A 26566-nucleotide genomic window follows, 5' to 3' on the forward strand; every position below is an offset into this window, starting at 1 on the left:
CCAGCCCTCCCTGGAGGAGGAAGAGGAGCGCAGGCTTTGCCGCTCTGCCGGCAGCTGCCGCTCCGAGCACAGAGTGATTGTGAAACTGCACTTTGAGCAGCTGCTGAGCCTCCGGGCAGGGCAAACACGGGGCCCTTCCGAGGAAAGGAGAGAGCACAGAAGGAACAGATAGCGCTGGGTGTGCTCTGAGAAAGCAGCAGAGAGCACAACAGGGAGGAAATATTTTGGGAGAGAGAATTATGGTTCGTTCAGCAGCACAGGAGCTGTTACTGACAGGGGGGTTTGCATTGTTTTTTTCTTTCTTTCTCCCCCAGAAGAACACATGAATTTGAGTTCTCCCATGGCCTCACTGCTCCATCTACCCAGGTTATAAAAGAGAATTGAAGGGAACTGCGCCATCAGAGGATCAGTGATAACACATTCCACCAAACTTTATTGATTTAAAACAGCTATTTCAAAGGTGACAATCCACAACTCTCTTGATTAAGGTGGAATGAAGTGCATACTTAACAGGTGATTATGAGAGCTCTCTGACTGATGTCTGCCAATAACAAGAGCAATAACCTTTGCAATTAAAAACTTTATGATGGCATCTCACTTGTGTAACCATTACTCATATTTATCCTTTTGTTTCATGTCAGTGGGAATATTTATATATGCACACACACAGATCTCTCAGGTCAAGCTTTTTAGCAAGGAATTAAATTTAAGATGATTGAGTGAGCATAAATTCTGGATCAAATTCTACATCTCACCCAAAGCTTGGCACCTTGAAAGGTACCATTCCATCTGGGAGGAATTTATAGATTAAAAAGATATACCTTGATGATCCACTGGACAGCTGGTTCTGAACTGTGTTCATACTGTGTTATACTGAAAAAAAGAAAGGCAGGGGGAGGCATTTCCATTTACCAAATCAACCCTGGAGACAGGCATTTAATTGCAGTTACAGGTTTCCAGGAGTTTACAGTGTTGCAAAATAGATAAAATAGGAAACAGCCTCATCTGCTGGTTTAAGGAGACACTGTCAGGTGCATTACTTAATTTTTCCTCTCCATGTACATCTGCCAAATCTCACAGAATAAAATCTATAGGATTGAAACTTGGGGTTGTTTGTTTGTTTTTCAGTAGCAAAGCCATTTGCACACACTCCTCATATGAGTGGAAATCCCAGGTAATTCAGTGAAAGGAGCAGCTCTGAATCTCCTTTCTGGCTCCTGGTTGTTAATAGAGACAGACACATCTAAAGAGATTGCTCAAAAGCTTCCCATTATTTAAGTTTCTTGTCATTTTACTGAAGCTGCACAGTGTTCCTAAATCAGCTATTCCATGGCACTATTTGTATCAAACAGAAGTGTTTGATGGACATTTTTGCAGTTGAGTTTTTTCTTGTTTGTTTAAAAATTTTAAAAAGCCTTCTTAAATGAAATTATTGAAAAATATGCCAATTTATCTTATTGAACTTTTTAATAGAAAGCTTTAACATTGAAACAATAATGAAGAAATTAGTGTGGAATAGCAGGTCACCCTGAGCTTAAGGATGTATTTTTTTTGCTGTCTTTTTAGTCTCAATGCACCAGAAGAGGTTCAAAGTCAATGGAAAATAATAAAAGGAAAAACTTAAAATAGGAGGTGAGGATTACAGTGTAAAGCTGCAGTCAAAGAGTAGAAGAAAGGAAGACAAAAGCAAATAATATGAGAAAGGTGCAGAATATCAAAGGTCCTAAGCCTGAACTGTTGTTTTTTGGGGTTTTTTTTTTAAGCAAATTGCATTTCTGAGTTTAGTCCTAGAACATAACTCACCACTATATGAAAATCATACCACAACTATTCTTTATCAAGGACACAGCACTAAACCAAAATTGCATAAAGAGGCTATAGAGGAGATGAGATTCACATAGACTCAAAGGGACAAAATGCCACTTCAGAATAACCATGTTATCTGCCAAAATCTGTCTCACTAGAAATTGCTCACAGCAATTACTCAAAAAAGGAGCCTAACCAGAACTTAGCTGTTCTCTGTACAGTTGTACATATATTAACCTTCCTGGACAACTCAGCCTCTCTGAGAGGTGGAAAAAATATTTATAAGAAGATCCTTGTACAAGGATCACTCTATGATCATTCAGAGCAAAGGACAAAGACACAGATTTTCTCCTCTAAGCTTTTAGCTTTCCCCCAAATGCATTTTCTTCCACTCTGTGAACATTTACCAAGGGCTCTCCTGAATTTTGAGAGAAGCCTGAATTTCCCTTTTATTTCCCATCTTGTGCCCTCACTCCCCTCATGTGCCTACAGGCATCATTTCACCACTCCGGGTTCCTCCCACAGGGGGTATTTTGCAGCATGTTTTGGTGGAATGCCAAATAATCCTGCTCATGCATTATCTCTTCACTGAGACAAGAGACCATTGGAACACTGGGACAGAGCAAAGACCTCACTGGAAAAAAAAAAAAAAAACAAACAAAAACACATAAAGAGCTTGATCTATCAGGAATTTCCCTTTAACAGCAGTAGATTCGGGAAGTGAGGCTTTATTTCATAACCAGAGATGCTGCATTTTATTTCTATAAATAAGAGCTATAATTTCCTTCCTGCTGGAGCATTCTTGCTGGACTATGTTCTACCAGGACAGTTGTAGCTTAGAGGTTTTTGGTTATCCCTGTACATAGACGAGCTTTACAAGATCTTGATGATATTCACAAGAGCTTCAGAATAGGCACACCCATGTGCATGTTAGGAATAAAGTGAAATGGTAGCCAACTTTCACAATATTGTCCTTTTGAACCATGGTGCAGGATATAAAGGGAATTGTTATTTCTTGCTATCAAAGTTTGAGGCCCACTCCTTCACATTACTGCCAACTTGAAATACCCATTTAGTTTCATGTATATTTTAGTTTTTAACTCTTGCAGAAACAAACTAGAATATTTGGTTCTAACAAATATTTACCTTTAGCAAAAGTAACCACTACTCAGCCAGTGATTTCCTAAATCAATTTTCAAATAAGATGTCTGAAGTAAAGGAAGTGTTACTGATTAGTCATTTCAATTAAAACAAATGCACAGGAACCCTTTTACTTTTAGGAGTAGGGGAGTTTATATAACACATGATAGAAAGAACACTGACCTAGTGCTTCATTTGGTTTTATATGGAGATGGCCACAAAGGCACCAAGTGGACATAGAAAAATAAAAAATAGTCTCTTTTCCAAAAAGTATAAAGAAAGATGCAAATAACAGGTCCATAAATAAACCACAAGGGTAGGGAAAAAAAATCTAAGACTCTTAATGATTAAAAAGGTCAGCCTTGTCCTTTTCTAAAGGGGGCAAGTACCTTCAGGTTTGGCATACAAGCTTTTCTGTTCCTCTGTTTTTCTGCAGCACAGTGGAAGGTCTGTCAGAACACAGGAGCACAGCTGTAGATGGTAACCTGCCTTTCACAGTGTCTCTTGGGTGACAGGGTCCCATTCCTCTGAAACAGGGAAAACACTCAGCAGCTACTGGAAAATGTTGGTGGAATGAGGTGAGAGCCATCACTGATGGGGCACACACAGGAAAGAAGAATTTGGAAAAAACTAGAGAACAGTTTGGCTGCATCCACATGAATCCCATAGTGAAAACAGTGCTTACAAATTCAGGGAGAACAGAAGGAAGGAAAAACACTCAGTGATTTTCAAACAAAAATAAACAAATGCCAATTAAAGACATCAGCATGCACTCGGGGGAGAAAAGGGTTAGCAATTGCAAATTAGGCATGAAACAGGAGCCAACAGTACAAATGAAGAATACTTACTGGTGTCACAGTTTAACAATATATTTTAGGGCTCCTATTTCATTGGCAGTTTTAAACAAGAATAAAACTAGCTGTAAATAGGTAAAAAAGCTGAGATGCTGAAAATGGAACTCCAGCTTTAATTTGTCTTATTACGTGCCTGAAGCAGTGGAAATAATTCACCACAGCCACACATGAAATATTTAGCTTACAAGCAGTGACCCACACTGGGAGACAAGTTACAAAAAGAACAACAAGCCAGCACTGTCACTCCCCAAAAAATCCAATCTTCAGAAATATTGAAGTAACCACCAAAGGAAAAAGCTGCTGTAAAATCCCAAGTGTTCTAAAAGTGATTAGCAGGAGGTATATGAAAAAAAAAAGGATGTAGGTAGTAGTTAAGCTGCTGTCTGATATGCTGAATATGTTACAGGTAAGCTTTTTCAGAAGCATAATTGTTTGCCCCCACATAGTTAACACAGCTGATAGCACATTTCAGCATTCCCAACCACAGTTCCTGTGAAGTGATAGTGGGACAGAGAATTCTCTTTGCAAAAGGAGCTCCCAGGCCATTGAAAATCCTGGTGCCAGTTAGAGCACAAAGGCTCACTGCAAGATAGAGTTACACTGACCAGTCTGGTACAAGAACAGGAGCTGTGATAAGGCTGGAAAGAAATCCCTCATGGAAGCACTGCATTCTCCTTCCCTTTTTATCCAGGGCTGGTTACTGCCCAATGCATTGTCAAGCTGTGCTGTCTGCCAATACACAAACATCAATTTCTCTCCATTTTATGTTGATACAAACGTTTAACAATTTAATGAGAAAAGATTATGTGAAAGACAGATTCTGAAAGAGAAGCAGGGAAGGGGAAAGGACAACAAGCCTTGGTATGGGCTTTTCTGCTCATTTCTAGTCACAAACTGAGACAGCCCCCTCTGGATCACAGCTAAAATAAAGCCCTATGGGGATGTTCAATGTCCAGTGTTTTAGAAATTAGAAATTTAGAATAAGAATCATTTAGAAAAATAATCAATATTAAAGAAAAAGAAATATTTAGAAGTCACACACACAGCTTCCCTGAATACACCATCAAGCCATATGGTGCACACATACAGTTGTGACACAACACTGATAAATTATTCTCCTTTCTGCTGAGGTGACTCACAGAACAGCTCAGGTTTCAGCTACAATTAAATTTTCATTTGATCCTTCAGCAATTGGAAGCAGCTCTATGAATCTAACACAGGGCTCCATTAAACAGTGCAAATGCCTCAAGTGTTCATCCAGCCCTGAGCCAAAAGGCTTTTAATGCTGAACACAGGAGGAATTCCACTGACTCCTACAGAACAACAACTTAAAACACATAGCACTGAGTCATTGAAAAAGACCTGTCAGAGACATGAGCTAAACATCAGTGAAAAGACTAGTGACAAAATCAAGTCTTGCATAAATATCACAGTTCATGACTCTGAATTAATTTTGTTCAGCAAAACCTCCATCCATCAAAATACCTAATTCCACATCAAATGTTCAGCACTTCTACTAAATTCAAGTACATATTTAATTACTCTTAACTGGTGACTTAGCATGCACACATCAATTCAAAAATTAGCTCACAAGCCACATCAAAATATCCAATGGTTTCAGTGTCAGCCTATCACACTGTGAGGCAAAAAGAACACAACAACCCTCTCCCAGAACATTTGTGCATCTTTTTCCTATCCACAGGAAAAATTCATTTCCAAAACTCTGGCATCATCCCCTAACATGCAGTCAGGAGAGAGGTGACCTCTGGTATATCCAGAAAAAGCCCAGCACACTTCCCAGAAGAGAGGAGTTGTATGAGTAATACATTATTTTGAGCCCTAAATAAAACATTATCTCATCATACACATTATGAGAATTCTGCTCCCATTTATTCTTGATAATCCAGATTCACAGAGTGAGATAAGACAAGTCTAAGGGGTCAGCTTTTGTAGTAATCCATTCCAAGAATATATAAAAGCCAAAGCACTGTAGTAGTTTATGTTCTTTTCCATCACTCCTACATGTGTCTTTATGCAAATTTAACCCTCAGGCTGCACATTTGCAACAGAAACATTCACAGAAGGTTGTTTTGATGCTAATGATGCTGTATAAATAATGTGTAGGGGAGTAGTGCAAAGTGTTTGCCTATTTCTATCATAGATAGGTACAGTTATTAAAGCAGAATTGCATCTAAAAATGCACAACACTAGGAATTCTCATTAGTGTTTTAATCACCAGCATGCAGAATAAAGTTTAGGTCTTGTAAGTGATGCAATTTGTAAGTATTTGTAAATATTTGTAATATTCTAAATAAAATTGTAAATATTTGCAAATATTCTAAATGTTTATAAATAACAGGCAAGTTCCTTTCCCTCCTCAGAGTGCCAGTGGAGGAAAGCAAGTTCCCTGGTGGCACTCAGTGTAAAATGAAGTTTAGTAGTTTGAGGATACAACAACCTTGCTTCTGTGCAGGATTCTCTCCTGACTGCCCAGAATGCTGCAGCAGCCAGGGCCCAGACAGATCATGAAGTGTTTTCTTTTTCCTCAGTTTCTTGTGCTTGTTCATTTCTCCATTCATGTAGCAGAAAATCCTGGGAGTTCCACACAAGTAACATCAGTCACCCGAGGCCAAAGTCACTTACTGATCATTGAAACAATCAATTCAGGCCCAGTTTGCCTCACCCCAAACATCATCCTGCAGGCACAACAGCTCCACAGTAAAAACTGCTTTATCAAATTCACTGTACTCACTACTACTCAACTGCAAATAAAGTTGATAAGAATTCACCCTCTAAAAAGTTCATATTGAAACGAGCTGCATCATATCATCTACAAAGACTGAATTTACTTTTCTATATGCATTTTTCTTTTAAAAATGTGTTTTGTTTCTGAGATGAACTTTCATACCTGGCATATCTCCAGGATTACAGACTTATTTCTCTAAGATAGGTATTTATTTAGCACTAGAGGTTTGCATGGAACGTTATCAAACATTTTGATGATTGAATATTTCTTCTTCTTTCTCTGCTTTGAAATCATTTTATCAAGACAGATATTTGCAGCTTTGTCTTTCAGTGACTTAAGACTGATTTGCTGTTTAATTTAGCTGAACAGACATTTATTGTCTTTTCCAGCTTTTATTTCTTTGGATTTTTAAGAACCACTGTGAACAATAACTCATCCCACATAACAGCTAACGAGGCTATGGAAATATTTCCATCAATAATCCAGAGCCCAGTAGTTTAAAGCAGTGATCATACCAAGGTGGTCACAAATCACAATTTAATTTGCCCTCTCATTGCCTCCCCACACTTTCTAGATGTTGATTGTCCTGCTGATTGCAAACCAGGGGCAACTGAATCTCCCAAACAGATGAAAGATCCTTCCATGCAATTCCATCTCAAAACACATTGCCCACCAAAGTTACCCAAATTACAAACTAAAATCAGCAGTTTACTTCTTAATGAAAATTTTACATAGCCTTCTAACAGAAGGCAAAATATCACTTTTTATTACTGGAATAAATTCACTCCCCAGCAAGAAAACCATGAAAATAAATAAGTCTATTACTCCTATAGGTTAGATATTACTAAGAGTGACTCTGGAACCATGAGAAAAATAATTTATAAGTATCAACTTTATAAGTCAGAAATCAGCACACCTCTATTACCCAAGAATACAAAAGTTCCCACTCTGCCATGGCAACGTGGATCAGCCTGGAGAATCACACACAGCCAAAGTGAAGCCTGAGGGCTGCTACACTGAGACAATGGGAGGCACAAGTTAAATTAAATCCAAATGCTCAGTCAGAATTAAAGAAAACCAAGGTGAAACAGAAAAAAACCAACATATACAAATTATTGTGAAGTTGAAAAAAAATCTGAAGGAAGCTAAAAAGAGGAGAGGAATATCCACGGTTCAAATAGCTAAGAAAACCAGTTACAAAAGGTAAAGACCTTTTAAGACACATCAGCACTTAAATGAATTCTAGTTCTGAAAAGAGGAAGGTGGTAAAATTACCAAAGGGATCAGCAAACACTGCCTACCTGTATTTGGTAATGTGGATAACTTTGTACTGCTCGAGGATAATGAAATAATGGAAATGTACTTATGACTAGACCAGATAAAATAATAAATGCTAGGGTTTCATAAAGAAAAACATAACCACAAAGTCTAGAAAATGCCCAAGAGAACTGCCTTAGGATATCAGTGGGACCCCAATGTCTATTTCCAGTGTATGTGGGAACAGAGAAAATTGCTCTAGAGTGAGTGTCCCAATGTAAAAAAAATTAACAACTAATAATTGCAAGAGACAAGATTAAATGTAAAAAGGAGGTTAATTTATCAGGTATTAATTCACTTCATCATAAGTGTATAATTCAAAGGAGAACAATTTCATTAATGCAAATCAACCCAACTGGACAATAAACTACTAAACAAACCTGGGATTTGTTCTTTGAGTGAGAAATCACAAACTCATTATTTAGGTTTTTTACTTCACCTAAAACATGTGGCATTCTAGACAAAATAACAGTGAGGAACACATTTCAGGAATTAAAAATGAGTTAATGTGAGCATGATTTTAGCAATTCTGTCAGGACTTGTGCATTGTTCTCAGTGAAGTGAAGCTCAGCACTGTCAGTGCTGGTGAGCAGCAAATTGTGGTGGGAATGGAGTGATCTGGATCAGTTGGTTCACTGCACTCATTCCCTGGGAACACATTCTCAGGCACACATTAAAAATGGAACAAGTGTTGGCAAAAAGCATGTATGTAAATCCCAGTTAAAAGAAAATCATTTGTGCTCAAACTTTAAAAGCTTGATCTTTTAAACCCTTTAAATATGAAAAACAGGCTTAATTTGATGGCAATATAAAGTACTACACACTGAAAAAGCCTTTCATCATGAGAATAAGGAAATGAGGACCAGTGGTTAGAAAATAAACCTAAATATCCAAAATTTCATATTTTAATTCACCTAGCTCTAAAGGTAACAGAACCTGAAACAAGTACAGACAATCCCCTTATCTCCTGAAGTTCTCACAGCAAAACCATTCACCCCTGTGCTTTTAGGCCCAGTCAGGGGGTGATCCACCATAACTGCAGTACAGAGTGGTCAGGCTGTATAAACTAGCAGGACCTTCTGTCTCAGGTGGATTTTACCTCTTTTACCTCTCAGACAAATGTTATGTAATTAATATGACCAATGATTTGTGGTCAGCCTTGTGTGACAAGTATGTCATTTTAAAGATGTTAAGATTTTGCCTTTTTTGTTGCAACAGCAGAACACAAAACTTAGCACCTTTCAGGGAAAACACAAAGTTGGTTTTCTTTCCTCCTCCAAATAACTGCCTCCCTGGTTTACTACCAAGCAGTCTATTCCCCTCAGAACAGCTTTTGTGCTGTCAGTACATCTGTGACAGTTTTTTAAAGCAATGGAATGCAGCTCTAGATGGCACAGATATCACAGGGTGTTCACTTGCAGCTCAAGTGTTTATTTTGCTTCAGTGGGTTTTGTTCAGCTCCTCCTGTTTGTCTGCAGTCCCCACCTGTTTGTCTGCAGAGTCACTTCAACTCTATGCCAGTAGCTGAAATACATGGAACCTAACTTGCATTAAAGTGCCCATTCATTGATAGACATCAAACCTACAGAGAGCATTGGATACTGGAGATGTGGAATTATATCACATCTGAAACATCCCACGGCTTAGGGAGGGATCAATAAAAGCAGCAGAATCCAGCATGGCTGGGTTAGCCCAGGCTCTTCTCTGCTCACACATGGACAGACACTGAAGAACCTGCTGTACCCTCCTTCACCTCAAAGCAGCTGGAAATCATATCCTGACTCCCAAGTCATCTCCAATTCCACTTCAAGTGTCTCCTGCTATGGAAAACCTCCTGTTAAGATAAAGACTTCACACCTATCTTTTTCAGTGGGCTGTTAACATAATGTGCAGCAAGGCCAATTACCCTTCAAATGAAATTTAATCAAAGAAGGCACCTCACCCTTAGCAGATTTGAAGTTATTCTGTTCAATTACTGACAAATGTGTCAAATACATCCCTTAGAGGTCCCAAGGAAATAGGATTACCCACACTGAATATTCATCAGAGAGGAAAAGGAAAGTGTTACTGCCTCAAGAGAACAAAACAACGTCATGAAAACCGATTTCCAATCTTATCTCATAAAAAGGCAATTTGCCACCAGACCTCTAACACCCATTTGTTAAAGTAACCCAGAAACTTATTTATTGGAGTGATAGACTAGAAACACACAGTCAATTTTTACAGAGTTTTAATTACTAAGAAAATGGCACTCTACATTTCCCCCAGATTAAACAAATACCACTAGACAAGCCTGCCTCCAAGATAATAAGGAAACAGCAAGAAGCAAGCCACAGCTTTTTCTAAGGCAAACAAAGAAAAAACCTCTTTGTGAACTGGAGTTCTGCCCTTTCCAGTTTGCCCAGACTTGCCCCTTCTCTCACTCTGTGTCCTACCATGGTATTGACATAGCCCAAGGAGGGTTTTTTGCTGACATACTCACACCAGACAAAGCTCCCTTTCATCAAGTGTTAACTGTGCTCCAACACCAGGCTCCAGAAATCAGCAATGCCAGGCAGCCTTCTATGGCTGAATTAGAAACCACTGCTTCTTAGAATAGGAATCACAATATCTGTAAATCAGATCCTTTACTGGGATATCAACACTAAGAGTATCCACATAAACCAGCAACACAAAGTTTTGTTATTACATCAAACCTACTGTGTTTGATATCTTCACTAAAACTTGTGCCCAACTGGTATGAGAGACCCTGACAAAAATAAGGAACTCAAAGCCAGAAACAGCAGGATTTACCTTCCAGAAAAGCCAAGGCAGTTACAGCATTGATGAAAATTTTCACTCCAGCTTTCTACATGGTGCAAGTTGCAGTTTTAAACCCAAACTCCATTTCCTTATAAACTCAAGCTTTTTTTTCCCTGCAATATATCAAATATTAGAAGAGTACTTTTGCTTCCATTCAGTACCAAAAACCCCACCCAGCTCTCCCCAGATTATTCAGCTGAAGACAGGCAGCCAGCAAGCTTTCCCAAAACTGAGTGTTTTGTTGTGATCTGAAATAAAGCTGGATGTTCACTGCTACACCTCTTTAACTACAAAGCTTTCTGCAATTATTAGAAATAGACAGAATAAGCTTTAAGAGCAATGTTAAGAGCCTGGGAAAAAACAAAACAAAACAAACAAAACCCCAAACAAAAGCACACCACCAAAACAAGTCAGAAGCATTTTAAGCAAGTCTTTATTTTTCTACTCCCATAACTAGAAATAACCAGACAACTAATTCATTCCCCATTTCTTTTTGCTAAAATATTGGGGTGTGATGGAACCCAGCCCTCAAATAAAAGCATGCTTTGAAAAGGGAAAAATAAAGAGTTACATCTGTGATTTGTGCCTCACAGTCAAACTTGAATGACCCTGAGAGAAGTCTGTGCAGACAAATCACTGGAAAGATTTACGTGCAGTTTGTTAGATCTGTTTCCCACCCCCCTTTGCGTTACTGCTCTGCAAATTAGAGATTGTTTTTTAGCAAGTACTAATTTTGACTAAAACCCATCATAAAGAGTGCTACAATATTGCTTTTTATTACAAATACGCAGAACTTTTTCGAAAATATAAATGTGTAAAACAATCCACCAACTGTACAGTGCATTTACAGGACACAGCCCAGAAAGGAACATGCAGTGTAAAGAACTGCTTTATACATTTAGCCCTTGGCCACAAAGAACTTGGCAGTACTACCACGACTTTAATGACTGTAGGGTGAAAAAAAAATTAAAACCAAAAAAAGCTCAGTTACATCTAACTTTACCATGAGGTTGGGATACATACAACATCGTACAGGGAAGAGTTGTTTTTAACTAGAAACCGTCATCATGTTGTAACTCTTGGAAGGGCTGGATCTGCCAATCCTCCACTCCTCCTTGCAGCTGGTCCTGCTCTCCAGCTGTTTGGCCGCCTTCCCCCCAGGCTGGGGGCTTTCGTACAGCACACAGATAGACCCGTCCTCACCTATGCGATAGGACACTTCGAAGGGGTCGACCCACAGCGTTAATTCACTGGGTAAGAGCTGGAAGAGCCTCTCGTGGCTCAGTCCGATCATCCCCGCCGCCTTTCCTATCAAGGGGTCCATCTTATGGTTGATCCTGATGCAGCGGTAGCCGGAGCCCTTGGAGGGCACCAGGGGGAACCAGTGGTGCCTGTAGTGCTCTGCGGGAGGGAACAAAGAGGAGCTTCTGCGCGGGGCTGCGCTCCGCCGGACCCCGCGGGACGCAGGGGAGGGATGGAAAGAGGGCACGGAAAGAGGGCACGGAAAGCGGGGACGCCCCCCCGGCACTCACCGCGCATCGCCTCCTGCAGGCACTCGCGGAAGCACCGCAGCTGCTCCTCGCCGACCCCGCCGGCGGCCCGCAGGAGGCGGGTGACGAACGCGGCCGCCGTGGAGATCTCGGTCCTCATGTCCGCCCCGGCCCCGCTGCCAGCGCCGCCCGGCCCGGCCCCCGCGGCCGGGGGCGGCTCCGCGCAACAGCCGCACGGCGCGGGCGGGACGGGGCGGGTTTGTTGTGCCGGCCGCGGGGGGGCGGGACCGGCGCGGACGCACGGACAGCCCGACACACGGACAGCCCGCCCTGCCGGGCAGCGCTCGGGGGCACCGGCCGGACGCGGCCCCGGCGCTCCGCCCGGCCCGGCGCCCATTCAGCCCAACGGAATTAACGGGTGCGACGCGCGGCCGCGCTCCCGGCTCCGCTCGGCGCTGCCCTCATCGCCAGCCCGGGCCAGCGGCGGCTCCGCCCGTCCCTCCCTCAGCTCCGCCGCCCGCGGTACCACGGGCAGACAGCGCTGCCTCGTTCCCTTTCCCTCTCTTGTCTCAGGACGCAATACAAGCGCAGACTAAAATCCCCCTCCGTTTCAAACACACAGCTCCGGGGTCAGCCCTGAGGCGCGGGATTGCCTTTCCCTCTACCAGCAAATGACGAAACTCTCGACATTTGCCCAAAATCTGGACTACTCCTCTCCTAACCAACTCTCAGGTCTGGATCAAGATGCTGTTTTGTTAGAACAAGTTTTCACCGAAGTCCCATTTGAATTTCAGTACCTCATACTTTAAGACTTAAACTAAAAAAATTAATCTCTGCTGGTACCTGGACTGATTCAGTCACCCACTTCAGTTTTGATTTACTCAGTGTTTTGAGAATCAGAACACAAAACACATTCACATCCACCTTTACTGAAACAAGGGACAAAGAAACAACACTTGCATTGGAGTTACAGAACTCTTGCTAGCATTTAGAATAAAATACTGTTAGCAGCACTGAGAACTGTCCAAATCCACACACAAGTTGTTAACCTCAATGCTAAATGATGCTAAAGAGCCCCCCTTGCACAATGTGTGCACCCAAATGAATAAATGCACAAATTCCCTGTAATCACAGTGATTTTACTCTTAAGTAAAAAGTCAGTAAAACAGGATACTGCCAAAGCCAGGACACTAAGGGCCCTGGATTAAACTTGCAAGTGAGAAATTAAAGTAATGGTAAGAGTAGAAAGCAAATGAATCAAGCAAATGAAAGGGAGCTAAAAGTATTGCAAGAGTCAAATGGTAATGCTAAAACTGCCCACGTGGATTGAGGGCTGACACCTGGATCCATTAGTCCTAAGTGGAATATTCAAATAAAACAAGAAATTCTGGCTATAAAAATCAAAAGATGCCACATTTGTCAGGTAGTGCCAAAGTCACGCTTTGGTTTCTCCTCAGGGAGTTTCAGGTTTAAGACTCAATGTAAGCAAGACACAGAAAAGTGAAAAATCAGCAGATATGCAGCTGTGTCACTTTATCCCCCTGCCCAAAAATGGTTTCATGAGCAGCTGTACTTAAAGCAAATTCTACATCTCAGACTTACTTTGTTGTTATTCCAATCCCCTGCAAGTCATTTTCTCTTTAGCAGGAACACCTGGAACAGAGGAAACAAAAGTCAGTACCTTGGTTTATCTTGTTAAAAATAAAATCTGTGCAAGTGTTCTACCATTCTATTTTTCCTCAACTTCAGCTAGAGGAAGAGGAGAAAGTAAAACTGAAGGTATACCACTCAAACAATATACTATTATTTAAAAGCAGCAATAATAAAAAATAGTAATACTAGCACAATCTTATTAATTTCTTAAGCAACAACAAAAAACCCCAAACAAACAAACAGCAAAAAAGCCCACCCAAACAAAATCTATCCAGAATTAAGAACAAGTAATGTCTAAATCCAGAATTAAGAACAAGTAATGTCTAAATCCAGAATTAAGAACAAGTAATGTCTAAATCCAGAATTAAGAACAAGTAATGTCTAAATCCAGTTCCTTTTAGATTAGTTAAATTAAGGTCTCAATACATGTCTCTACAATCATAAGCAGTAAAAACAGAGCACTAGAAATTACCAGGAGAGGTTTTAAACTAAACAACAGATTTTGGTTTTACTCCATCTCCTCAAAGCATCTCTCTTTAAACATAAAGAGATAAAACCATTCTTAAAAGCAAGAAGAAACTTTTCTTTATGGCAAGACTACAAAGACAAACATTATGTTACCATTCCCACTAGAGGGAGAAAAGAAATAATTCCAAGCATAAATAATGGCACCTTTAGTGTTCAGAGCATCAAACCCGTCATAATTTCCCCAGTTTTGCACATAACTGATAAAACAACTTCTTGGAGAAGCAAAAATAAAACCTTCAGGCAATACCGCAAAACTTAAAGTGCTGCAAGTGCAGTTTCCATCTGAAACCACCCCTTTTATGTGCACCTGAGCTGAGTAATCCCAACTGATGGTTCTATTTGGCTCACCTGCTGCCATTTCAGCACAGCTGGGAGCAAAGACCCTCAGGGCTTTCTTTGGGGCTTTCTGGCTCCTCACAGGCTGCTCATGCAGCGCAGGGATAAAGGAAATTACTCTCTGCTGATAATCTAATTTCCCTGCATGTAATGGGCAATGGGGAAATGAACAAGAGAAATCAGAATTCTCGAACAGAATTGGAAATATGTCACACCGATGCAGTGGTTTTCACTTAAAAGACCATCAAGGGATTTGTAAATTGATTTGTAGAAATGAAAATAATTTGTAACCCTGTTTTTAAAATGTGCTGCAAGACCATGGTCTCATCTCCCCTTAACAGGTTTATCAACATAGCTGTGGCCTCACACCCATCTGAGTTATACAGAGCAGGAAACTCCATTTGTCGCTCAATTTACAAACGGGCCAAATACAATTACACGAGAGGTTAACGGCAGGAATTTAACAGAGGGGGTTTAGCTGGGACTTTTGCAAATATCGCACTTTCCTGACACTTTCAGAGACCTCAGTTTATCGAGGGCATTCGTGCCTGCGGCTGCACAGGACGAGTCACAGCCGCACTCCAGCTGCGGTGTGACGCCACCGTGCCCGGGATGAAGCCAGGTGTGACATCAGAGGGACAACCCTCACCGTGACGTCACCGCTCAGTCTCACGTCATCGCTCGAAAGCCTGACGTCAGCGGCTCCCCCTCACACCGCTGAGGGCACGATCCTTCCCGCCTCCCTCCCTCCCAATCAGCGAGGCGCTTGCGTGTCGGCTGCCTGCAGCCAATCACGAGGCCGCTTACATCCGGCTCCGAGGCCGCCGCCACTCCATTGGCTGTGCGGGAAGAGCTGCCCGGCGGTGATTGGCGGGCGGCGCGGCGCGCGGTGGGGGGCGTGGCTGTGGCGGCCCCGCGGCGTGTGGGCCCCGCGGGTCCCGGTCCCGCCATGGCGGCGCTGCCCGGGCCGCGCAAGCGGAGCGGTCCCGCGCTCTGCGGGGACAGCGGGGCCGCGGCCGCCCCGCCGGCGCTCCGCAACGTCCTTCCCCCGCACAAGCGCCCCAAGAGCGCCGTGACCGGGGTCGTGGACCCCTTCGGGGACAGCGATGACTTCACGGCGGACGACCTGGAGCAGATCGACATCCTGGCCTCGCAGGCGCTGTCGCAGGATCCGCCCGCGGGACACGCGTGGGGAGCCCCGGAGCTGCCCCGGGCCGGGCGGCAAGGTCGGTGTGTCCCGGCGGCTGCCCCTCGCTGCCCGCGGCTGCGGAAGGGTTTGGTGTCCCTTTGGGATGGCCTGGGTTGGCAGGGACCTCAAAGCGCACCCAGTGCCACCCTTGCCATGGCAGGGACCCCTTCCACTGTCCCAGGCTGCTCCCAGCCCCAGTGTCCAGCCTGGCCTTGGGCACTGCCGGGGATCCAGGGGCAGCCACAGCTTCTCTGGGCACCTGTGCCAGGGCCTCACCTCCCTCAGAGGGAAGAATTCCTTCCTAATATCCAACCTAAATCTCCATCACCGTGAAGCCCCTCCCTCTTGTTCTGTCGCTACAGGCTCTTGTAAATAGACTTGCTCCATCTTTCTTCTAAGTTCCCTTAAGGGAATTGCTGCTGCCTGTTCCCCTGGGCAGCAGCACCCCACGGTGGTACCCCCGGTGTCACAGGGATGGCTGGGATCGAGGAATAACGAGAATAATAATCCCAGCAGGAACATTGCATTGATCTCACGGCTCCAGGAGCCCGTGCCTGGGGTGTGTGTCGGTAATGCCAGCCTGGGATGAGGGTGCTGCATGTTAAACCTGCCAGATAAAAAACCCGACTTTCCTAAACTTTCAGCATGCTTTAGGTATCATATTCTGGTAGCATGTTGGCTTTCAGATGTTTTTCCCCCTGTTAATTTCCACTAATAAAAGCATAGTATGCTTTGTATTAACAGCTGACTTTCAGTTTTACTTTGAAAGAAACAAAAGCAGGGGCTTCTTCACAATGAACCTTAGAGAGCTTGAATAATCTAAGTATGTTGTAGCAACCCTGACATCTGTCACCTCTCCTGGTGAATAAGTTTTCAGTGAACACTTGTTTGTGCATTAACTGAAGTTATCTCAAAAGAAATGCTTGCTTTTGCTGTGGGTCATCTTGCTGGTTTAAGATATGAGCTGATCTTTAAGGTCCCTTTCACCCCATTCAAACCATTCTGTAATTAGAAATTTGAAGGTGCAGGGGTTCTTCTGCTGTAAGAATTGATGCACAAGCACTAGCAATGTCCCTGTGGTGGCTGGATGAGGCAGTTTACCTGTTTGTAATTGTAACTGATATTTAGATGTATGCAATGGCAAATATCAAAACCTTGGTGTTGAGTCACCAGTGATGCACATTCATCACCTGTGCTTCAAATTTTGGCTTTTCCCTGCAGCAGGAAGCAGAGCAGAAGATGGTCTGATGAGAGATTCATTCCAGTTTGAAGTGCTGCAGACACAGCATGAAGAAGTCAAACACAAGGTTGGCAATATCCTCCCTTCTCCTCTAAATATCCCATTTTTGATAGGAATAACTGAAAGGTGGGATAAATCCAGTCCCAAGCATTTAATTCTAATCAAGGTGATCTAATCTTTGTAATCCAGGGGTGTGTTAAAATCATTGTCCTAGAAACAGCTCTAGTAATACTAGAGTGGGAGCAATATTTTATTTCTTGGTCATTTCAGATTAGCAAACAGATGAGATTTGTTCCCTAACAAATAATTTCTCTGCCCTGTCAGCCAGAGTTGTTTTGTTCAACTGAAAAGGTTTGAGAAAGTGACATGGCTTTCAAGTGATTTATGTTACTTTACCTTCTGGTGGTCATTTATGCAAAGATACTCTGTTTCCCTTCCTCCATTCTCTGTATCTTTCCCAGCTCTATTATATCCACCTTTATCAGGGAGTCTCCTACCTGAACACCACATTAAATCATAATTTTACAGTTGCAGAGAAGTGTCTTCCTGATCTTTTCTTGTTGCTTTTCTGAGTAAGTTCTATATTATCCCCAAAGTCTTGTCTCTGAGTGGTAGTGGCTGCTCAGGAGGTGTTAGAGACTCAATGTCGTGAAGATTCTGTCTGGGGGTGGTACCTTGTCTCAGAGTGCTTGCTGGCTGTCCTGATGGATGTAGTAGTATAATTAAATGATCCCTGTTATAATCCAAACAATGAATAAATTATTGATATGTGTGACTAAAACAGTTTTTTTTTTAAAAAAGCCCCAAACATAATTGCAGAAAAGGGGAAGGGGAAGGATGATCTTGTAATTTTTTTAAATTTATTTTAAAGAACACAGTAGCTGAGCCTGATTTAATTTAAAAAAATATTAGAGGCAACATGTGTAGAATTTCTAAGCTGGGTTACTAGGAGCATTTTTCTCCCTAGAAATTACAAATACACCTAACTTTCAACCACATACTGATGCAAATGCATGCTTTACTTTTGGCTATATCCATCCTTTAATGTAATTCCTCTGTTTGCAGCTGAAAGAAATGCAGGATGAAATTCTCACTAAAAATGGAGAAATTAAAATTCTGCGTGACTCAATGCAGCAGATGGAGCATGCTATGGAAGAACAGAAGAAATCATACCTGCTACTGGAGCAGCAAAAATCTCAGATTTTGAGTGAAAAGGAAAAAGAGTTCTCCAAAAAGGTTTGTAAATATGTCAGTTACCTGCAGGTCATGTGCAGATGCTGATTTATGAGTTAATCATGTCCCAAACCATTTAGTCAAAGGAAGAACATTTGTGTGAAATTGGTGTGAAACTTGCACAATGCTTGCTTTTATTTTCTTCCCTAGAAGAAAACTTCTGTAAGAACTTGTTGAGGGTTTTCCCCTGTCAAAATAAAGGAGTAAATTCAGGTGGTAGAAATTTTCATTTACTTATGCTTTTTTGAAGCCATCCTGAGAACCTTGCAATTGGAATGTATTTTAGAGTGGAAGAAGTGACAGAACATGCTTTGTGGCAGCTCTGATGAGATTGCTGTTCTTGTTGCAGTCATCTCTGAGCAGCCCTGAGGAGGACAGAGGCTGCTCTGCAGCCTCACTGGAGCCATGCTCTGCATGGCACTTGCTCTGTCTTAGCCACTCACCAAGGCTTCCTGCCTGAACTCCTGGCACCTGGCTCTCATACAGTGTTAACTGGGCTAACATTCCTAAAAATGGAGATCTGGGAGTTCCCATTAAGCAATGGTGATCTGGAGCTCCCTGGTAGCTCAGTTGCTCTGCTTGCACCACTCCTGATCTGGTGAAAGTGCCCTGAACTCCCTTTCAGGTACAGTCGCTGCACTCCGAGCTGCAGTTCAAGGATGCAGAAATGAATGAATTAAGAACACGACTTCAGAACTGTGAAAGAAACAAGCACCTCCCTCAGGCAGTTCCAACAACGAGGTAGGGGGTTGGAAAAGGAATTTGTGTTCATTTTTGTAATACATGTGTTTAAACTATTGAAAAGGTTTTCTTTCATCATGTGACTCTTAGCTCTGTGGTCTTTTAAAAAATACAACAAAAAAGTCTGATGACATCTGTGAAATTTGCTCAAAAAAGAGCCTTCCTTGTATCTGACAGAAATTCAAAGAGTTTATAGTGAAGTATCTCTAAAACATCAAACAGTGCAGAGAAAATAGATTGTTGTTTAATAAAATAATTACAAAAGAAATACTGTCTTGTTTTTTTGTCTTAGCCCTAAAAAGAATCTTGTGGTACAAGTGAAATCAGGAGGATGTTCTCCACAGCCAGAAAGAAGATCTTTTCCTACAAAGGAATCCTTCAATGCTGAAATATCCACTAGGCCATCGAGTTCTTCAGGAAATTTGACGGCCCTGACGACTTCAAACAAAGAAGGTAAACCCATGTACAGCTTGCAACATTTTTAGTTACATGTAAACATTCTACATTACAGAAGTATTTTGTGACTGAACAGTTGCAGTCAGTTCACAGTTAATTTTGGTTTTGGTTAGGTTTTTTTTTTCCACTTTATACCAACTGGAGTTAAATAGCCATGACTGAAATTTGCATGAAGATCATTTTAATTCATACCTTAGTAACAGATGCCAAGGTGGCAATGATGAAGTGGCCAGTGGCTGCAATAAAACACTTTATTATGTGATGAACTAAAACATCCAAATTGTTGATCTGTCTTTTCTCATTGCATAAAGAACAGGAAATAATTTGCCTATTTCTTGGTCTGTTAGTCAGCTAATGAATGTTTTGTATTCTTGTTCTAGCTTTTTGGGGACTGGATTTTAAAGGGTACATATTTAGCTGTATTTAACGAAGCAACTGAAACAATGTACTCATTTCCTCTTTTATATGTAGGGCAGAAATTCTCACAAAATTCTATCTTGAAATTCATTGAGTAAACCTTAGGAAATTAATATCTGCATATATTTGAAGATAGCTATAATATGAAACAAAAGTAGTGGTTTTTTAATAGTAATGGGAAATAATAAAAGAAATGTGGATATCATCAACTAATCCTTACTGGAAGAGACATGAAAAATCTGAGATGTTGCTGTCAGTTACACTGTTCATTCTAAAAATATGGGCAGTAGGAACTCCAGCAAAAAGAAAAATGCAGTAGCCTGAAAGCATTAGTATTGCTATTGTTTGTTATGGTAACAACACTCAATATGCCTATTTGTTTGAAAAAATACATTTGTTTACTTTTTTTCTGAACTCTGCAAGGCTTTTGGCCTTGGTTTGCTTGGTAATTGTGACATATAGAGACAATTAAAATATCATCTAACACTGTGGCTGTGTGTACAGGATGGGTGCAGATCTGTGTTCTCCCAATCCCTGTTTGTTTCAGACAGGAAGATAACCCATCCTGAAGTTTCATCCCTGAAGAAGCACAAAGCAACAGGAAAAAATGGTTCTTACAACTCTGTCCCCAAACGAAAAACACAAGGTAATATCATTCTGGCAATGCAGAAATAAAACCAGGGAAATTGTACCTTTAAAAGAATCCAGAACACTGAAAAGCATTTTCAGCAATCACCTCAAAGAATTCTTTAGGGTACTGTCTTAGTGGAATTGCATCACATAATTTCAGTGTCTGGAGTAGAAAATGGAGGGCAAGTCACCAGAACAGCTGGGATATGTGATCACTTGGCTCAAGCTATTTTGCTAATATGGGATCATAATTAAAAGACCTCTAAATATAACTTGGTTTGTATTTAAATATCTAAAATTAATTTTTCTGAAAATCATCCTTCTGTTAAAAAAGAAGATTCATCATGAATCTTTCTCATGAATTTGAGGTAGTGAGCACTCTCACAATAAGGCTGATCTTCTGAAATACTGATTTTTTTTGTTGTTGATGATGGCAAATCTTCTCCAAAGAAAATCTGTATCCTTCCAGGTTCTATCTTGCTGAATGCACTGATGAAGCAGCCCATAGTCCCTGGGTCACTTCTAGGTTTCTGCCACCTTCTCAGCAACAACTCTGAGCCTCTGTCTGGAGCTGTGTTGCCACCCAACTCTTTGGATAGGTAAGTTTTATTTTCTTTGGTAAACTGTACTGCCATGTTCAGCACAGTGGCATTCTCTGTACTGAGAAACACTTGGTCATGCAGGACAGCTCATTCCTGTGGTAAATCATGCTCTGCTTAGGCCATTTCATGCAAAATTTGGAACATCATTCTGTATCTTTGATTATCACAGATACTAAACACTAGAGCATCCTTAAAAAATAAATTAGGTTAATTATCAGTTTGGGGAAGGCACAGAACTAAAGCTGTGAGCAGCTTGCATTGCAATGAGGGAAGCACAGAAACATGATCATGAGTTAAGAGGGAAGAAAATGCTCAAGATTTGATTAAAAAGTTGGTTTTATATCTTCAAAATATAAACCATGTTCAAATTGGTGTGCAGCCATGTTCAAATGTACAATTGGTGTGCAACCTTCCAAGATATATTTATATTTCCTGGTAAAGCATTTTAAATATGAAGATTGGATGTGAATTATAATAGTTTTTCACTTTACAGAATTAATAGCTGAAATACCTTTGCTTTTCAGATAGGTTATTTTATTAGTGATGAAACCTAGAATGCTTTGAAATGACTCTTCCATGCAGGCATCAAGGAGTAGGATGATGTTTTTCCCCCTTTATTTCCTATATTGAAAACAGACATCTCTTAGTACTCTGGCCTTTCTATTATTCAATTCATAATATGGATTACTCAGATTTCAAGTCTGTTCTCTGCCTTTTCTTGTGGAGCATTTCCCTTTTACTTTTGTTTGGACAGGAAACCCACCCAACTCCCCAGCAGCAGGACAACTCAAGAAGGAGTCGCTCCTCTTGTATCCCTGCAAGAAGCTCAAAAACTGGCAATAACAGGACTGAACTTGATTGCTCTGGATGAAGGATTATGTGAGGGAAGGCCAGCAGAAGGCCAGGGAGGGCTCCTGCCCCTCACACAGAGCAGGATCCCAGGTGCTGTGCATCTCCTGCCCTTGCTGGAGCACCACCTTGGTGCCTTCTGCCGAGCAGAGCAGCTCGGGGATGCCCCAGGGAACGGAGCCTGTGGGACCCACCCAACTGCTTCTTCCAGAGCCAGCACAAACACGGGCTCAGGCAAGGAGGACTTCAGGCTGAACCTTGAAGAAACAACTCTTGTATCACTGGGGATCCTTTATTATCTGGTGTTCTACAGCTGGGATGTTGTCCACACGTTGCTGTCTGCTGAAGTGGAAAACAGTTCTGCTGCTGGAGATGAACAGGTTTCCAAGACGGACAAAAATGTGTTCTGTGACAATCAGTGTGACAATAAAGAAGAGAGCAGGACACAAGGAGGGCTGGCTGCTCCACAGGATCCTCCCAATACTGATGGAGCTCAACATTCTTTGTTTAAAAAGCTGCTTCAGATTTTATCTTTTTCTGCTGCAAGGGGTTCCCAGACTGACAATATCCTGAGCCAAAGCCTAAAGGTTTTGGTAAAATTAGCTGAAAATTCAACTATGGACTTATTAATAAAGTAAGTCAGTAATAGCTTTAAAATGATTTCAGAGTCTGTTGTTAAGCAGTTTTCATTCTCTGTTAAAACTCATCGGGGCAGCTTCCACTAGAAGTTGTGCTATGTATGAGAGAAATCACATTTCAGATCATATTTGAGAAGCAGCTGAGGATCTTTCTACTTCCTTTGCTGTTAATGAGTGTAATAATCATCCCTGATCAGTAACGAGGTTTATTCATATATTATTTATTCATATGAAGCAGATGCTGTTGTCCCATTGAAAGTGAAGAACCTTTGTAAGATTCATCTTGGGGTTTTTGTGATTGCTGGGAGGTGCATAAGGAAGGAAAGCACAGGATCTCATTCTGGCAGCTAAAACTGCCAGAGTGAACTGCAGAGTGACTGCCAAAGTAACAATGTTTTCCAGCATACTTTGTATTTATGACAGATAATTTGAGATTGGGTGTGTTCTGAATAGCTTAACAGGCACAAATGATGATACTCTGTACAAAAAGTAGTGTATTTCCAACTTGTGACTGCACTTCCCTTTTCTAACACAGTTTTGTTTTGAAGTTTCCAGCACTTAGTGAGTACTCAGGTGCTGCAGCGCTGCCTGCGGCCCGAGACCCCTCTGCCTGCCGTGCTTCTGACCGTGAGGCTCCTGGGAGCCCTTGCTCAGCACCACCTGCTGGCGGCTCAGCTCTGTTCTCATTCAGGTAAAGCACTGCAGCAGACAGAGAACTGTTACCATGACTGACAGTAATGCCAACAGGCCTTGCTCCAAGGTGCTGAAACCCCAGAAGGCAAAAAGCCTGCTCTGTTACCTGAAAACTTGTTTTCTGCTTATGACTTGGAGAGTATTTGTCTTGTGGTGTCTGTCTACAAGCAGTGCTTTTGATAGCCATTTTAAAAGCACTTTCTAGATTGTGTATTTAAGGTTGATGAGGAAAAAGGGGCTTTTGAGGAGTTCTGAAGTTAAATTTATCTGTGCTCATGGCACTGCTCAGAGATTCCAGTCTGCATGACAAATGATCTCTGTTCAGTTCCTTGTGAATGCACCAGGACAGGATTACCACAAAGGCAAATATAAGGTTTAGGGATACCAATTTCCTCAGCACTGCTGAAGATGTGGGAAGTAAAACAAGAAGCTGAGCCTGTACCATGAGCCCTAGGACAGAACTCAAAATGTTTTCTTGGCTGATAGAATGAATTTTTGTCATGAACAAGTGGCTGGTTGGAAAAAAAACAAAGTTCTCTGTTTCAGATACCTGCCTTCTCCTTGCACTCTACATGTACATAACATCAAGACCAGACAAATCAGCATCTGAAATGCTTTGGCTTCAGCTGGAGCAAGAGGTAACCACAGCTGAGTGTCCATGTGCTCCTTCCTTCTCCTTCCAGTTGGGGGAGTGGGAGGAGCAGGATTGTGCACAAATTGTCTGAAAACAAGTTCTTTCTCTAGCTGAAATACAAAACTGCAATTATGGGCTTACAGTAAGGGATTACATTGATTTTTGAAAGGACCTGCTTGAAACTGAATCAGTAACTATCCTTGAAGAGACCATTGGTCATAAAAGGCTTTCAAGTCACTGAAAAAACCAAGGGAGATCCTAGGATGGCTGCAGATGTTCAGCACTAAGCTTTATTTTGCTTTTAGAGCAATAGAAGAGTAAAAAGAAGCAAGATTTGCATTTCATTTTGATTGTATTTATAACATTTAAAGGCATTCTGTAGTGATTTAGGATTTATATTCCTTGCAATGAATGGAAATGCTACCTTGCTGTTTAACGGTCATGGTTATATACAGAAAGAATAGCTTTTAAACCTAATTTGTGTTGTTTGTACAGACAGAAGTGACAACAGTCTTGTTTGAGGTTTTATTTGCTCTACTTCTCTCATTTTAAAGAATTTTGAACCCTTTCCATTACCCCCACTGTTCTATTAAGTGTAAACACATTATTTGTATGCAGTGAATTAGAGGCCCCTGACCTTGTCAGCCTCACTCATCAGAAAGTTAAGAAGGTTTCTGTACAAGGCAAACTCTGTCTATGAAATGTTACAGGGAAAAAAACCTGTACACCTTTGAAGGTAAAAGACATCAGCTGTTAGGAGAAAAAAAATACACCAAGACTATTTGAACCTAGCAATGAATTAGAAGTTGGCTCTCACTCTAACCCAGCCTGTGTTTGTAACAGACACTGAGGCTCCTGACACGCTGCATGTGGTGCTCCAGAGCAGCAGTTTTATTTCCTGGCACTGACTGTCAGTGCTACCTCGAGGTATGTTCACCACACTCCCCCAGTTTACCCTGCTGACAACTTCCCAGTACTCAATGCTGAAATTGCTTTTTGCCCCTTTTATTTTTTTGCTGTAGAGAAACAGAAGTGTTGTGTACTTTAGAGGATGCCACCTTCTAGGAAGCTTGCTTTGGCTTGCTAGAAAATATCCTGAAATTTGAATGTTTGAAGAGATTAAGCAGTAAAGTTCATATTGAAATGAGTTTTCTGCTGCTATATTTTTGCTTTGTGTGTTGAGGCACTGTTTTTCTCTTGCAGGGGGTGAAGGCACTGATTGTGATGCTGCACAGACAGTGGATGAAGATCAGATCTGAGACCAGCTTGTGTGCACACAGGGAACGAGTTATTCAGTTTTTACGGGATGCTGTTTTACTGCTGCACAGCCTGTCTCAGAAAGATAAACTGTTCCATGAACACTGTTTGGAAGTTCTCCATCAATATGACCAAGCCATGCCAGGCATAAGAGCCATTCTCAAAAAAACTCAAAAACTGAGTGCCTCTGAAGGTAAAAATCAGTCAAATGTTGGCTTTTTTCCATGTTGCAGAAATAAAAATTTAACTTTTCTCTTTGAACAAGTACCACAGCTGGTTGTTACTCAGGCCTCTGGAGGCAGTTTAGATTGGGTATTAGGAAGGAATTCTTCCCTGTGACGGTGGGGAGGCCCTGGCACAGGTTGCCCAGAGAAGCTGTGGCTGCCCCATTCCTGGAAGTGTCCAGGGCCAGGTTGGATGGGGCTTGGAGGAACCTGGGATAGTGGAATGTGTCCCTGAAAAAGGCATTAAAGAAAAGAAGGGGAGAAGTTTGTGTGACAAAACACAAATCTAAAGACCTGTTTGCATGGAAGCTTCAGAAATTTTATTTGCTGTAGTCTTCTACCATCAGTATGTTCTAAAATGTAGACAGCAGCTATAATTATACTGTATGAAGCAGGAGAAAAAATCATTATCTAAAACATTATTATTTTTTGTTGCAGAGCTGATTTTGGATGAATTGTATCCTCCTGAGCCAGAAGAGCATGGAACAGACTCCAGCTAGCCAACAGCAAAGATCTCTGTCCTTCCTCATCTGAATCATCACTGCCAATGTAAATGTGAACTTTGAATCATCCTTTTGAGTGCTAACCTTGGGTTGCACTCAAACACAGCACAACTAAGACACATTTCTCTGTTGTAATTATTTCAGTGCTATCTAAATGTACCTGGAAGCAAAGGAATTTTGATGAGAGTGATACTGCTGTGCAAACTCACTCAATGGCTTATGACTGGTTCTGGTAATGAATTCCATCCTGTATGAAACCACTGTGAATGGAATGGAAATTTCTCTTCTCCATTTTCCTGTGACTACAGCTGAATTTATGGTGCTGAGGTGTTTGGCATCACTGCATTCATATGAAAGCCTTTTGAACACCCTTGTGTCTTTTGTAGCTGTACCACTTCCTTGTGTGACTTCCAGAATTTTCATATTGTTGATATTAGTAAACAATTTATGGTGATTTTAAAAATCCTTCTAGAAATAACTTAAGAATTGGCACTTCTCTACAGGGCTTTGAGTTTCTTGCTGAGGATTGATGAAATTGAGGTCAGATGACCAATCTCCTGAAAGAGTAATTATTGAGATGCCAAAACA

The 26566-nt window shown here is 41.5% G+C and overlaps 2 protein-coding genes across 4 annotated transcripts; one reads left to right on the forward strand and one right to left on the reverse strand.

Annotated features, from left to right (window-relative positions):
• Positions 1-11075: 11075 nt before the first annotated feature.
• Positions 11076-12630, reverse strand: LOC129125057 (protein BTG1-like). Its single transcript, XM_054640299.2, has 2 exons — positions 12198-12630; positions 11076-12066 (listed from the first exon to the last, which is right to left on the reverse strand). Exons 1-2 carry the CDS (start codon positions 12550-12552, stop codon positions 11714-11716), a joined length of 708 nt encoding a protein of 235 aa, XP_054496274.2. The 5' UTR covers positions 12553-12630; the 3' UTR covers positions 11076-11713.
• Positions 12631-15558: 2928 nt separating this feature from the next.
• Positions 15559-26269, forward strand: ATRIP (ATR interacting protein). 3 transcript variants are annotated; one of them, XM_054640298.2, is made up of 13 exons: positions 15559-15898; positions 17083-17168; positions 18167-18337; positions 18960-19075; positions 19368-19528; positions 20496-20594; positions 21048-21177; positions 21935-22663; positions 23216-23358; positions 23907-23998; positions 24838-24921; positions 25198-25444; positions 25914-26269. In XM_054640298.2, exons 1-13 carry the CDS (start codon positions 15622-15624, stop codon positions 25973-25975), a joined length of 2397 nt encoding a protein of 798 aa, XP_054496273.2. In that variant the 5' UTR covers positions 15559-15621; the 3' UTR covers positions 25976-26269. The 3 variants fall into 3 exon arrangements, with proteins under 3 accessions (XP_054496273.2, XP_077040586.1, XP_077040587.1); XM_077184471.1 differs by having other exon boundaries at positions 17086-17168; XM_077184472.1 differs by lacking the exon at positions 24838-24921.
• Positions 26270-26566: the final 297 nt, after the last annotated feature.

Source organism: Agelaius phoeniceus, chromosome 11 (genome assembly GCF_051311805.1).
Source record: "Agelaius phoeniceus isolate bAgePho1 chromosome 11, bAgePho1.hap1, whole genome shotgun sequence".
Lineage (NCBI taxonomy): Eukaryota > Metazoa > Chordata > Aves > Passeriformes > Icteridae > Agelaius > Agelaius phoeniceus.

What these genes read in the sequence shown, in the direction of transcription:
- LOC129125057 (XM_054640299.2), bottom strand. Translation starts at nt 12,552, where the DNA reads ATGGGCGCCGGGCCGGGCGGAGCGCCGGGGCCGCGTCCGGCCGGTGCC. An exon ending in CCTGCAGGAGGCGATGCGCG is followed by an intron (nt 12,067 to 12,197) that starts GTGAGTGCCGGG and finishes TCCCTCCCGCAG; the next exon opens with AGCACTACAGGCACCACTGG.
- ATRIP (XM_054640298.2), top strand. Translation starts at nt 15,622, where the DNA reads ATGGCGGCGCTGCCCGGGCCGCGCAAGCGGAGCGGTCCCGCGCTCTGC. An exon ending in AAAAAGAGTTCTCCAAAAAG is followed by an intron (nt 18,338 to 18,959) that starts GTTTGTAAATAT and finishes ACTCCCTTTCAG; the next exon opens with GTACAGTCGCTGCACTCCGA. An exon ending in ACTGTCAGTGCTACCTCGAG is followed by an intron (nt 24,922 to 25,197) that starts GTATGTTCACCA and finishes TTTCTCTTGCAG; the next exon opens with GGGGTGAAGGCACTGATTGT.